We start from the raw sequence: 14854 nt of genomic DNA, 5'->3' as shown, positions 1-14854 counted from the left end.
AGAGAAAACATTTAATAAACTGTTTTTTTTTTTAACAAACTGTTTTAATTAATCACTTTCCCCCTCTGAATGATCGCAAAGGGACCATTAGATTTCTATGTTGAGTAAAGAATATATTTAGCTCAAACAGAACTCTTCCTCCTTGCACTGTTAGAAAGAAAAACACTAAAATCTATTCCCCAGCATTCATTTGGATGCAGTACAAACAGTGATTTAAGAGGTTGTCTCTTCCACTGCCATATTTTATAGCTACTCAGAGGGTGCCAACATCTGGCTTTTAATCCAGTTGAGTGAGTTAGAACTGTTTTGTTTTGTTTTGTTGTTGTCTGTCTTGAATATGGAAAGGAGGGCACTCGGAATTGTACTACTGGAGAGTGCCTGGGGCGCTCAGATGGTTAAGCGTCTGCCTTTGGCTCAGATCATGATTTCAGGGTCCTGGGATTGAGCCCCATATCCGGATCCCTACTCACCAGGGAGTCTGCTTCTCCCTCTCCCTCTGCCGCTCTCCCTGCTTGTGCTCTTTCTCTCTCTCTCAAATGAATAAATAAATAATAATAAAAATAAAAAAAAGAACCGTGCTACTAGGAAGGATTCCCAGTGAAGTTAATGTTGTTCCTCTTGGTCACTGTCTTCCTCCATGCTGTTGGTCAGCTTCGGTTGCTTCTCTCCAAGACAGTCATTTGCATCGTACCAGGTTGAGTAGTGCCTGGTTGAAATAATAGACATCTTTGCAGGTAAATTATATACCTTTTCCTAGAACATTTTTTTTTTTTTTTAAATTCCCACATCTAATCTCACAAAGGTTTCTGTGAAGTAGGTTGAAGGCAAGTGTTCCTCTGCTAATAGCACAACCGCAGCAGCTGTCTCATGGTTGTCTCATTTCTTAGGGCACATAGCAAGTTTATAACTAGGTGGTTGACCCAAGAATTAGGGTTTTGGAGTCTCACACTTGGCCCACAGTGGTCAACTTACTCTACTGTGCCCCTGTCATTTCCTCAGGAATTTTGTAGGAAATTGAAGTATTAGCAGATACTCATATACTTCAGTTATTTTTATTGCTGCATATGCTGTGGGAAGGGAAGTTCTGCTTTACAGTTATCATGGAGGGAGTATTCAGACTCCTGACTGCGGGATGTAAGTCTCTACTTTTCTAACCTTCCACCCCTCACTTGTTCCCTAGGTGCTTCCTTTAGGACCCTGGGTTTCAAGGTGTGTCCCCAGACAAGCAGCATCAGCAGTGCCTGGAGCAGCCAGAGCTGCTTGTGCTCAGAAACCCTCCCTACCTGCTTCAGGGGAGGGAGCTGCGGGGCAGGGCGGGGCTGACGCTGACCACATCCCCCTTCCTTAACTCCATCCTCCTAGAGAGGATTAAAGAGGCTCAGCAGACTATACTGGAACCAGCTCTCTGAGTGGTTCTCACCCCATGGAGTTGGAGAACCTGAGGTTTCTGCCCTGTTATGCACCTAACCTTCCAAGCTTATCCTGGAATTCTTTTTTTTTAAGATTTTTAAAAATTTACTTGACAGAGAGACAGCGAGAGAGGGAACACAAGCAAGGGGAGTGGGAGAGGGAGAAGCAGGCTTCCTGCCAAGTAGGGAGACTGATGTGGGCTTCAATCCCAGGACCCTGGGATCATGACCTGTGCTGAAGACAGACGCTTAACCGACTGAGCCACCCAGGAGCCCCTATCCTGAGAATTCTGGAGCATGTAGTTATCCCTCAACTTTTCCTGTAACCGAATGGCAGTAGCGTAATGCTCTAAGTATTTGTACTTACTTGTCACTTGTGACAAGATCCCGTTGGGTGTACATTGGGCGGTCTTCTCAGGGACGATTCAGGAATCTGTGGCTCCACATCCGTGGCTCCCCGTGGCGCGGGGCCTCCTGCGGAGTCTCCTTTCAGTGGGTCCACGAGGAGAATGAGCTGGGACAGCCATGCACCTTGTTTCATGGTGGCACCTAGACTCTTCTCCCTCATATTTCTTACATTCTTTTGGCCAGAACCCAGTCACATAGTTTCCCCCAATTGCTGAGATGGGGAACTGTGGTCTTTGTGTCTGCCCAGCAAAGACAACCCGGACTGGGACGCATCTAGCCCAGCAGTGTCCAATTAAAATACAGTGCCAGTCACATGTGCAGCTTTACGTTAAAAAAATAGTAAAAGAAACGGGTGAAATGAATTTTAATAATGTTTTATTTAACCCAGTCTATTCAAAGTATTTTCCAACATGCAATCAGTGAAAACTTAGGATATTTTACTTTCTGTCTTTTCATACAAAGCCTCTGAAATGCAGTGTTTATTTTATACATAGAGCTTCTCAGTTTGACCAGTTACATGTCAGATACTCGGTGGCCGCATGGGACTAGGGGCAAGCATGCTGGACAACACGAGGGTAACCTGTTTCTTCTGCCACTCACGATATTGAAGTTACTTGTATAACCTTTCATCTTGGTCCCTCACTGGATTATCTGTTCCTTACCTCTCAGTCCTGCCCTGAGCCCCCCGGTTTTGAAAAACGCCTGCGGAGCGTTGATGGAGCAGGCAGGAGAGTTAACGCACGAATCAGCTCGCTCACAAGTGGATTAATGAGTAAATATGGAGAGCGTTCCATTAACTACTTTATTGAATGTTCCTCGGAAGTTCTCTTATGTGGTGACTGCTGGGTCACACAGAATATGACAAACGTGGTGTCACACAGGAAGGACAAAGTAAGCCCACTTAGCCGCAGTGGTAACATGCATCACTGAGTTACAGAAAGTTGGAGCCAAAGAGAACTTGACCGTCGATAGTTTGGTGTCCTCATTTGATGAGCACCTGTCCCTGACACCAGTGGGGACTTGGAGGTGGCCCATCAGGTCTGGGGAGCTGCGTCTGCCGACACTTCTGGTCGACTTAAATATATTGCAGTAAATCTAGAAGCTCTGTGTTTCCCCCAAATTAATGTGCTGTAGTTATTTCAAAACGAGATGTTGGGGAAAGTGTTAACGCGGTCTGAATTTAAAACTTCTGTGAAACAAAACTTCTTTAAGATTTTTTATTTTACTGCCTTCAAGTCTTAAATCAGGGACTGAGAAGGCTCGTGAAAGTTGTAATCAATCTCCTGTACATATCTGAGTGAGAGATTCTCTTTAAAAGGAAAATAATAATACGTTAAGCCTGAAACTGGGTGAGGAGTATTTTTGTTTTGCATTACTGGCCTAATTGCAGTGAGTTGTGGAGGATACACCTGGAGGATGTCACTTTGGCATCTTATTCCTCTTATGGGGTAGGGAGGAGGAAATCCTTAGAAATGCAGGTTGCCTTTCTCTAAATAGATTGCTTTATTGCTTTTAGTTCTCAACCATAAAGGTCACACATTTGAACTTGAATGAGAGCTTGTAACTGAGCTGGCAAACAAGGTGTTTGTGAAAGGCTTCGAGGCCACAAAGCCCCAGAGTGGGTTTTGTTCTGTATTCTCTTCAGGGAGGTATCGTGCTAAGCAAGTGTTTCAGTATTTGATCACACCCCTGAAAGTATTGGAGAGATGTAGGAAGCTTGTACGGCTCTGTAGGGCCTTTCTTAATGGCTCGGAATTGAGAGGCGTGCCATTTTGGCGGGGGGGGGGGTGATGGTTAATACTGGTGGAAGAATCTACCCACAAAGTTGTATTTTACCCCAAAGTCCAGCAGTCATTAATGAGTCAAAACCTGCCACAGTGTTTTGATGAGCCTAGAGTGTGTGTTCTGTCCTGCAGAGAATATGCAAGCTTTTTGGCCTTATCCTCACACCTCCCCTTACTTGCAGCCAAGTGCAGTTGTCCACGTCGTACCTGTGCAGAGACCTGTCTGGGAAGCCATCCATGTTTTCCTGTATTGGATTTGCATTTAAACATCGTGTGTGTTCTTGTCTCTTTTAAGTTAGTAAATTAGGATCAGTGATTCTCAGACATAGAAGGTTGAAAAAGCCTTTGGCGTAGGTGATGTGGGGAACAGAAGCAGAAAGAAATGTCGATAAAATTAAATTTCCTTATAACCTGCAGCCCATTGACAAAAACTCAAGGCCCGGCAGAGTCTAACATTCCTCTAGGAAAACTCCCAACTGTCTTAATGTTAGTGCTTTGCTAGAGGCAAAAACAACATTAGCTTGACAAAAGTCAGGTCTCCTTCCATTGCATCTGTGTTTAAACATTGTGGGTGTTCTTGTCTCTTTAAAGTTAATAAATTAGGGTCATTGATTCTCAGACATAGAGGGATAAAAGCCTCTAGCGTAGGTATCATCTGGGTGCTGTGAAAAATACAGAGCAAGATTCCAAATGCCGAAGTTTTAGGTGGTTTCTGGAATCTGTATAATACAGAAACCAGCAGACATTTGACAGGTTAAGATTAGGAGGTGTTAAGGGAACATTCCAGATTAACAGGCAGCATTTCTGGAGGTGTGAGGAGGCAGTACAGACACTCAGTGGTCTTTGTGCTTAAGATTCGGGGCAGGCAGTGGTGAGGAGGGCAGGGGAGACCACGGAGGCCACATGGGGAAGGGGTGTCACTGGGGAGGCATCCCAGTTTAGCCCCAGAGAAACTGCTTTGCTCTGGGAGCTAATCTCCAGGTCATACTGTTTGTTTCTAACTTCCTTCCTGTGGGGAATTAAAATAAGAGGAAAGCCTTTGCCCTCACTCTGTTCCATACTTTGAACCATTAGGAGGTTTCACTTCTGTATGAACAATTAAGTAAAATAAAAGAGGTTTCAGTAGAGTGGGGTTTTGGTCCTTTTGCCCAAATAGCCTCAGTATTCCTTAATCATTTTAAGAAGAAGAATGTATGTTGAGCTTGAGTTTAAATCTTTATCTGACAAGCCGGTCACTTGTTGACCTGTTTTAAATATATATATTTTTAACTTAAATTTGACAGAGAGGGAGCGAGAGAGCACAAGCAGGCGGAGAGGCAGTGGGAGAGTGGCTCGATCCCAGGACTGTGGGATCATGACGTGAGCAGAAGTCAGATGCTTAACCAGCTGAGCCACCCAGGCACCCCTGTTTTAAACATAGACGTTGACTTATTTTTACAGTGAAGAAAAGTAAAAATTACCTTTTATTAATCTGTTTAAAGTTGTTTAAAGTTGCTTTTCCACGTATCAGTTCTGTGACCTTGGACCAGTTCCGTGACCTTGGACTAATTCCTTAACTTTTGTGCCTCAGTTTCCTCATATGTAAAATAAGAGTAACTGTCTCAGGGCTGACCAAGGAATAAGTATACTGTGTATCGCTGTGCCCGGCACAGAGTAGCGCTTGCTAAGTGGGGCCATATTGGAGCCTGACACAATCACATCCTGATCCTATCTGCATTTCTAGTTTTGTTTATCGTGGCTTTTTTAAGCATTACTTTTGATTTTTACCTGAGAATTTCATTGAGTATCGTCAATCTTGATTGCTGAATTTTTAGTGCTTTCTTAGATTCTGCTCTGGAATTGTATGCTTCACTAACCTCCCCCCAGTCCTGCCCCTGGAGGAGCAGTTGTATGCATTACATGATTTTTAAAGATTTCCCAAATACTAATAAAAAAGTTTTAAAATATAAATTTAAAATTTTAAGAAGTTTGAAGATTTATTTAGTTTAAAGTAATTCATGCTTCTTATGAAGAAAGTTTTAAAAATACAGGTAAGTAGAAAGAAGGGTAAATAAAAGCTTTGGTTCTGTATTTTAGACACAACCGCTATTAAAGTTAAATTTCGGTGGCTTCCCTAAGGAGATGTTTGTTCAAAAGGGAGATGAAGTTATCTATTTAGTTATCAGGTTTAAGATTAATTTTGGAGCATAGTAACAATGCACACTTAAGGTAAGTTATTTACCTTAAAAGAACACCAGTTTCTACAAAGAAAAACGCCTAATATAGTGTTACTATTGTAAAGGTTAAATTGAACTGAATTAAAATGAGGATATACGTCAAGGGCTGAGCACGTAGTAGGGACTCAGGCAATGTTTTCCTTGCCCACCTGTGCCGTCTCCCCAAGCCACGCATGCTCTTCTTCCCTTTCCTCCTCTCTTCTGTGTTGAAATTCTTGTGTGACAGTTACAAACTAATAATAATAAGTGAGTATTGACTTATAGATTTAGGTCTTGGCAAAGCATAAATGGAAGTCTGTGCCTGGAGGGCTCCTAAGTGCTTATTGGAAACGTTGTTTGCTTTGTGTTTATTTTACTTTCTAGTTTTGAATGAACAGAGGGGCTCTAAGATCTGGCCCCTCATTGTGGAGGGGCAGTGGAATATTCACAACCACTGGTGTTCAAGTTTTCAGAGCTTGATGAACTATCACCTTCTCCCTTTTAACCATAACTTTTCCCAGAAGCGTTTTTTCCCCCTTGTTTCCAGAGGGGACAGCTGAAGCCCGCTGTGCTGCATATATAAAACTTCAGGAATATAACAGAAGTAACAGGACTATTCAGCAACCTCAGTAAAGGACAAAAGGTGGCCACAGCTCCATGACCGTCACCGTCACCACCACCGCCACCACTGGTCTCTAAGGTGGTTGTGTGTGTTGATTTGGCAGTGCAGAGGTGGGCATTCTGTCATTGGCCCTCCCCGCACACTGTGTTTGTATCTCCCGCTCTGGTCCCTTTATTTGTAGTATATCTATGGAGAGATTCATTAAGATGCGTTCCATATTTTTACAAGCTCTCATGGGGGAAAGTTTGACTTGTCAGGATGTATTTGTCCAGGAATAACATGTGAGCCCCCTACAACTGGCTTTGTTTCCTATTCCTTGGCAATCTCTTACTTTTACATAGGAAATCCATCACAATGAGCTTGGAAGAAGTGGAAGACCAGCTTTAGGCGGCAGGATGAGAAGGGACACATCATCTTCGCTGCTGATGAGTTTATCTTATGGAAGGGACATAATCTACCGCTTTTTAAAAAGCAGGGACTTTCCTATCATTGTTGGGGAACTGGGATGATTGTAAATGGTCATTGTCTTTTAAATGCCAGTTTAACTAAGCCAGAAATCCTAGCGGGTAGTCCGCAACTCACTTTGCCAAGTTTCCTCCTGGTGGACTTTCCCCTTGAAGCCTGGGGGTGTTTTCGATTTTGCCAAAGTAAGTGTCCAGCTTTTGCCTGGAGGCCTGTCATCTCTCCTGCCCCCGGGGTAGGTAGCTGATGGCCTTGAACTGTGACACCTGGGAATGACAACCCTGTGCCCCCTGCCAGCTTGCCCTGTCTCCCTCACCCGTCAGTCACGGGGGTCCACCAGTTTTGTACCATGCCAACACTGATGGAACATGTGTTAAGTAATGTTAACATATACAGAGATTTTACGGAACCCGTAAACTTGGAGGGTGGTTATTTGTGGATTTCATTAGGTTGCTTTGGGAGGTGCACATATGGGGAGAAGTGAAGGGGTGGATATTTGTCTTCTGTTTATGATGGAATGAGGCATTTAATTTAGAAAGAAAAACTTCAGTGCTTAAAAAAAATCTTTTGGTTGTTTTTCTCACTATGCATACGTTTCCTAGTCCTTAACCTCAGCCGTTTCATGTAGTGAGGAAAGTTAGAAAATCCTTCATTTCAACTCCTGTGAGGCGTGGGTCTGTGACAAATCAAACCCAAGTGAGGCAATTTATCATTTATTTTCTAAGCAAGCTTTTATGGATTGCTTTCTCTGTACACACCACATACCCCTGCCTTTGCTGCAGTGTTTACAGCTGACAGGGGGAGATCAAATATGCTGGGATGGCCCCATCAGGGTGACGCCTTGCTCAGGATTGATGCTGTGTGGCGGGCGGGGTGTTGGTAACTCGGACTGGGAGTTTCGTTTCCTGAGAAAAATCGGGCACATGATGTTTTCCTTTGCCTTTGTAAGTTTCCATCTCTAACACAAATCACTGACATTGTTGGCTGAATTATCATTATTGTGTTTAAAATAAATTGACAGTTTACAGAAAAAATATTGGTGTGCAGAGTGTAAAAGCTCTTTATCCAGACTGCCAGGATCCTAACTCTTCAGTAAATTCATCCAAGAAATATTTTTTAAGCAACTATCCTGTTTTAGGACCTAGGAATAGAGCAGTGAACAAAATAGACAAAAATCTCTGCCCTCACAGAGCGCCTTCTCTTTCTCTCTCTCTCCATCTCTCTCTTTTTTAATTGGGATTAGACAAATAAGGAAAGTAGAATGCAGAATGCCAGATGGTGATGGAGGCTGTGGAGAAAGGGAAGCAGGGAGAGGGAATGTCTCTGCTTGGGGTGGGGCTGTCTTCAATGGAGAAGCTTCTGGAACATTGTGGCTGCATGCAGTCTGTGTTCCTGCACGCCATGGGATAAATCCATGATCCACTTGGGTCTTCGGAATGCACAGAATCTAGTTAGAATGGTAATGGTGGACATCTGGTCCCTGTTTTCCAGAGGTGGGACCTGGGGTCCCCAGGGTAGTGAAGTTGTGCTGAATTCATAAAGCCATTACCAGGGAGCAGTCTTTAGAAATGGAAGCACTGTCCTGTTTTAATTGCTTCATCTGGAAACAGAGCCTTCTTTAGGGCTTGTGCCCTGCTGTCCCAGCACTGTAAGCTTGCTTACCCCAGAACTGTGTAGAGAGGGCTGCCAGCCTCCCCAGAACATCCCATAGTCCTTGTCATCTGTCCGCCTCTCAGCTCAGCCCCTGCTCCCCCGGAGGAGGGTCCTCCACATTTCGGACATCTTCCATTGAGCATCAGACACGTTTAGAAATAGAACCACTGTTTGGTCTTTGTGTTTTTTTGTGTGTAGTGGGGAAATGTGATTTTAAAATGTTTATCATTCTGTTGGGGTGGTTTGTTTTTCCCTACATCTCATCAGTAAGGACAGTTTTAATAGTTCATGTAGACATGTAGAGCTGGAAAGATTTTTATGTACGTCATTTGATTTATACGTGAAGTTTGTGGGACCCAGAGAGGTCAAGTGTTAGCACATAGCTGTTGAGTTATAGTGAGGGCTAAACCTTGATGTGAACTTTTTCTTTACCATTATTTTGCAATACAGCATATTTGGGTTGATTTTTTTCTGAATATAGAAGTAACAAGTGCTTTTGAAGAAAATTTAGAATGTAAGATTTTAGAGAAAAGTAATTCCTAGTAGTCTCACATACCAGAGTTAATCAGCAGTCACATTTTTTTTTTTTTTCAGTCTTGTATGTGCATGTTATTGTGGACAATTTCTTAATGTCATTGAAAGTTCTCAAAAAACACAATTTGTATTGGTTATCGTATTTCCCTGTTTTGGAGACAGACTTTCTTGGCCTTGGGTTGTCCATCTGGCATTACGTTTCCTATGATGGCCTGTCGCCGACTTGGCCTTCACTGAACAAAGGAGTAGCTGCAGGTGTTGACACTGCTGATTGCCATCGGTTGGCTTGTTTATTTAACTGGTGCCTGGTGTTTAAATTGCTGTTGTTGCCTCTACTCAAATAGAATTTGAACCTGCTGAAGAGAAGAGCTTCGTATCCCCAAGCTTTGCTTGGCTCTCTAGCTCATTTCTCTGGACCCATTTCCTTATTCTGTGAGTGGGTGATCTTCTCTTGGCTCCTTCTCTGAGTGCTAAACTCCACCGGCCTCTTCCCCCCAAAAAATCACAAACACACATAACAGTTTGAATGTAATTTCAGAGGGTTCACAGACCACTTTCATCCCAAGTTCAGCCTTGGATTCTAGGCTCTGAACCACTGGGCTAGATGATAATGCATATTTCATTTCTGTGATCATTTGATTATATCTCTGATGACAACAGAAATAGGGGTGAACATCAGACTTTATGTCAGCTTTTTTTTTTTTTTTTTTTTAATATTAACTATTCAGTGAGGCCTCAAGGGTCTAATGCAGAAAACCCCTTCGTCTCTCACCTCTGCCTGCCCCCACACCTATTTCTCTTTTTGTCACAATCTCTCTCCTCTGCTGTAACTGTTTATCACTTGGCCCTCTGCATCTATGGCCTCTAATCCTGTTCTGTTCTGTTTTGCTGCTGCTTGTGCCTCCTGTTTCTCCATGTATGTTTTTCTCAGAAGGCCAGATCATTTTCCTGACACCTTTTCTTTTCTTTGGCTAGCAAGCTGACTAGTTAACAATACACTGCGGAAAATCATTAGTCATTTGCTCCTTTTTGTGATTTTTCTTAATAATTTGTACTTAACTGTTTCACATTTCCCAGACCAAGAGAAAAGAGATGATCACTTTGGAGTAGATACGTGTGTGTGTGTGTGTGTGTGTGTGTGTATAAAATTTAAAGTATCTGATCATATCTATATCTATCTATAAAGTTAACTGTTAAGTTTTAAATATCCTTCTGATATGGTGGGAGTCCCTAATTAGGAGAGTGAAAATTTTGTTGAGGTAGTTGATCTTTATTCCTTGTATGGGTTTTTGCTGCAGCAAAATGCAGTTTTAAATTTTATATAATTCCTTGCTAAAAACAATTTTATTTCTACTTCAAGGTTCAGTTGTACTGTTTTCAAGTATACCTTTGTCTGAAAAAAGTCTAGCAAGTTTTGCAGGATAACATTTTCTTAGTTGGGAGAAAGGAACATTTTAATTATTAGTAAATGGTCCATTGTGTTTCAGTTGATGAACAGTTGAATGCTTCTGCCTTAATTTGGGCCATTAGCAAATGAAGATGTTGGCATATTTCTGCAACTACCAAATTGTATTTTAGAGATAAAGATAACCAGAGACACAAAACTGACATAAGCATTAAATTCAGCAAATGTGTTTTGAGTGCTTGCAGGACTTAAGATACTGAAGATGCAAAGGTGGTTAAGATATAGTTCCTGCCCTCATGAATTTATGGTCTCATCGAAGAGTGTGACACGTTCAAACTTAAAAGGAGGACCATGAAAATCTCCAGAATAGAGGTGAATAAAAGGAATATCCAGATGGTTAGCAGAAGAGGAGCTAGTCAAATCCTGGCTAGGAGGATCAAGATAGTATTTAAACTGGGTCTTATGCCACGTGTAGGAGTCCTGGGTCAGAGGGTCTCAAGCTCCTTGCTTTTCAGAATGTGATGGAACTTCATGATGGGGGCCGTAGAGTCTACAGTTAGCCTTCCTTACAGTAAAAAATTGCTCTTGGAAAATTCCATATTTTTCTATACAGATTTCATGGTTTTGGGTACCCAACCTATATAAATAATTCGTGTGAATATTAAAACTTGAAAATTGAAACTCATATACAGAAGCACTCATTTCATCCTTCTCCCCCCAAAAGGTTTACTCTATTATGTTTAAACTGTAAAATTCTGCATACCTTTAATACATGTTAATAGGTGTTTTTGTTATTGTAAGAGTTGTACAAGTTAATGTGTGAAAGAACTTGAGGTTTTGCTAGACAGTAGGGGTTCGGTAAATGTTGGTGGACTTGAACCCAGAGGTTTAGGAAATACTTGTTCTTTGAAATGCTGCAAAGGAACCCTTGGCCACCTACTTACCATCCTTCTAAGATGGCATTTCCTCTTGTGATTGCTCTGGCCAGATGTCTGTCCCTCTCATGTTCTCAGACATCGGTCTCACAAACCCTTTAGAGAATTAAATCCTATACATGTGACTCCCCTAGACTGGCAGACTTCTGAAGTGTTGGTTGTCCTAAATAAGCCGAGAACCAGAGCACTTGACATTGCCTGAGAAGTTATGTAGCAGGACAGCTGGCAATAGTATCTCCATTCTTCCCCATCCTGAGACTTTCCTTCTCTCATAAGTTGGACCATTTGAAGCTGGTAGATTACATGATCATCTTGCTCTCAGAATTGCTTTCCTTTATCCAGGATTTAAGTATAATGCTCTCAGAAGGTGTTGAGAAAGCAGTGTGAACTTGGCTGTTGCATATCCTGTAAACACATTGAGAACTAGTACATGAATCAGTCCCTTTTTATGCAAATCTCTGTGTGAGAAATTAAAAAATTTGTTTTTCTTTCTTTTTACCTTGGAGTGTTTTCTCCTTTTGGTGATATGAATTAGGGAACCTAACCTCTGTCCTGGCTACTTGGAAGCTCAGAGCCAATTTAAAGTTTTTTCCTTGATCACAAAAGAAATATCGATTCATTGCTAAGATTTTGAAAAATACAGGAAAACCTTAAGATGATGCCTGGTTTGTGGCATGAATGCAGGGGTTCAAGGTCACTGTTCAAAGGCAGCTATCATAATCAAGCCGTGAACCAGAAAGATCAGTTGTTTTGAAATTGCCGAAGCATTTTGTGGTGTCCTGTCCCATGGTTGGTGGAATTGTCATTGTAGTTCACACAGGCGAAGTCTGGAATTTAAGATAAGGGCCAACTTCTTCAGCTGGGAATAACAACAACAGTAACAGTAGTTACCTTTTATTTTTTTATTTTTTTATTTTTTAAAGATTTTATTTATTTATTTGACAGAGATTACAAGTAGGCAGAGAGGCAGGCAGAGAGAGAGAGGAGGAAGCAGGCTCCCTGCTGAGCAGAGAGCCCGATGCGGGACTCGATCCCAGGACCCTGAGATCATGACCTGAGCCGAAGGCAGCGGCTTAACCCACTGAGCCACCCAGGCGCCCTAGTAGTTACCTTTTAAATGAATACCTTACTATGGACCTAGCACTGTGCTATGCCATTTTTTTTACCTTTTTACCGCTTCGCCCAATTACCTTGATACAGCCTTCACCTTTAGCTGCCGATCAGTAGCTTTTATATATTTTGGGTTTTTTTAGCAGTTGGTGTAATTGGAGCAGATGACTGGTTCATCGGATCATGGTAAAGAGTGTATACACTAGATCCATATTGCCGCTGCCTGCTGTGTTACCTTTTGCACATGTGTAACCCTTCTGTGCATCAGTTTCTGCATCTGTAAAATGGGGAGAACCATGTTACCTCCTTGGATGCTACAAAGATAATGTAAATTGTCCATGCTGGGCACTTGCAGTCTTCATACAACAAATAACCTTTTAAATTACTTACTTACAGAATGGGAGTAATTTTGACCAAATAAACAGGATAGCATTTCTCTCAAAGTCCTGACCTGCTGGTGACTTAATGGAAATGAGGAATTGAGGAAGAATTGGGATGTTTAGAACTTCTCAAGCGATTTCAAGAAGTTGTTCAAATTGTTGGTTATGCTATACTTTACTGAGGCTCAGTCTGTCTCTTTAGTGTGTGGCTTCAGACTTTCTTGCCTCCTCTGATTTATAGGATAATTCTTAAGTTTTGATGTAACTGCTACTTCAATTCTGTATTTATGTAACTGAGGCTCTTTTTTTTTTGTCCGCTTGTAATTTTATGAAGATAGGTTTTTATAATCGATATATCATACTGTTTTAGAACCTAGATTTGGCAAGTGAGTTTATATTTACCCTGAAAGATTACCCAAGGTTCAGAAATGGGCTAGTTTAAAAAAAATTATTGTAGAAACCATTAATTTTTTTAATGGCCTAGTTGAACCCTTGTGACTTATTACACAGTTAATATTCATACCCTGGATTCCTGGTGCTTGAGTGACAGAAGGGAGATACACTGCCTTACATGTTTACTGCGACCCTCTCAGTATCTCATCCTGGGCTTATTACCGACACACCTACTGATGCATTCACAGTAATATTCTGTTGAATAAATGCGTTTACTATGATAGGTAGCAACCCATGAGACTGTTCAATGACCCTGTCTTCCTGGCATAAAATAGTTGCTAAGTCAAGTTCGTTGTGCTGAGGTCTGTCATCCAGGGAGGGAGGCTTTCCTTACACTGCACCCGTGAGGTGGGACCCCTCACTCTTTGCCCTTCCCTGCTTGGCCCATCAGCCAAGCATTTGGTGTTCGGCCATCACATGAAGGGAAGCACCCAGAAACTACAGGAGTTTTAGAACACCCGGACAACCTCGCTGTCCCTCCAACTCCAGGAGGTTCAGACTTGAAATAATCATGAAAGAGTCTAACTGTGACTGATTCTCTTTTAAACACTGCACTATTTGGACTCGGCTCCACTTGGCCCACGCCTTGTGGAACAGACACAATGAGGCCGGTCTCTATCAGAGAGACAGCACACTGTGTATTGTACAGTTCGGGTTTGTTTGCCTTTGGCCGGCGTATGGGAGCCTCCCATTCTCGGAGCAGTAGTAACACCCCTGGGGGCTGGCCCTGGCCTGCATGCCCTCCCACCCCGCCGGCTCCGCCGACCCAGCCGTCGGGCTGACCACTTGTGCTCGGGAAGCCGGCTTCCTCTCCGTGCTCGGGCCAGGGGCATGCTTGTGCCTTGCACGGCCAGGGACTTGCAGCTGTCCGAGTTGCAGACTTTCTGACTTGGTGTTTTCCGCCGAGAATGCAGGCTGATAAATGCAGGACAAGTAGTAGAAGTGTCAAGAAGGAGCTGGTGATTGAATCCCCCCTGCAACGCAAGGATGCAGCCCAGGGCGAAGAGGAAGCAGAGGGCGCGGGGCCAGTGCTGGTGAGAGCGGTCGCCCACAGCGTTTCTGTGGTCTTCTCCACCAAGTGCTTTTATTGTGTGTGTGTGTGCTGAGCGCCTTCTGGCACTCTGGCTTTAAAACTTGCTCTGCCTGTCTCTTGAACTCTCCTTTCTTCTCCTGTAGATTCACTTTGGTTCCACTTTGATTTTTCTTTGGGAGGAAAGAAATGTTGACATTCTGTGGATGACTGTGGTTTCCAGGAGGCTGCTTTGTCTAGCAACAACTTTGTATTGTTCAAAATTCTGTCCCACCTAGCTGCGGTGTTGGCCGGACATGAACCCAGGGAGGCACGTTGCAGGCGCCTTCTCTGGAGCTGGCAAAGAAATCCTTCGCAAGATGAAAACATTTCTGCATGATGTACTTCTGTTATTGTGAAAAGTAGGATGACATTGGGATGTTTTAAGGAACATGACTGTTGAAGTTTCGTGTGTTCTCACTCACTCATTTTAAT

The 14854-nt window shown here is 42.7% G+C and overlaps 1 protein-coding gene across 23 annotated transcripts in view; it reads left to right on the top strand.

Moving 5' to 3' along the window:
- Nucleotides 1–14854, top strand: part of DOCK9 (dedicator of cytokinesis 9) — a 211915-nt gene that overhangs the window by 23182 nt on the left and 173879 nt on the right. For 5 of the 23 annotated variants that reach the window (XM_082700800.1, XM_082700798.1, XM_082700810.1 and 2 more), the window contains exon 1: nt 14108–14384. The exons of 16 other annotated variants lie outside the window; for them this stretch is intronic. In XM_082700800.1, coding sequence (XP_082556926.1) covers nt 14259–14384 — 126 coding nt within the window. In that variant the 5' untranslated portion in view covers nt 14108–14258. Of the gene's footprint in view, nt 1–14107; nt 14385–14854 lie in introns of those variants that run through there. 2 more of the 23 variants (XM_082700791.1, XM_082700804.1) reach the window with 2 other exon arrangements.

Source organism: Mustela nivalis (assembly GCF_964662115.1).
Source record: "Mustela nivalis genome assembly, chromosome: 15".
NCBI classification, from domain to species: Eukaryota; Metazoa; Chordata; class Mammalia; order Carnivora; family Mustelidae; genus Mustela; species Mustela nivalis.
The sequence above is the reverse complement of the archived record's forward strand: the minus strand, read 5'-3'. Positions and strand labels throughout refer to the sequence as shown.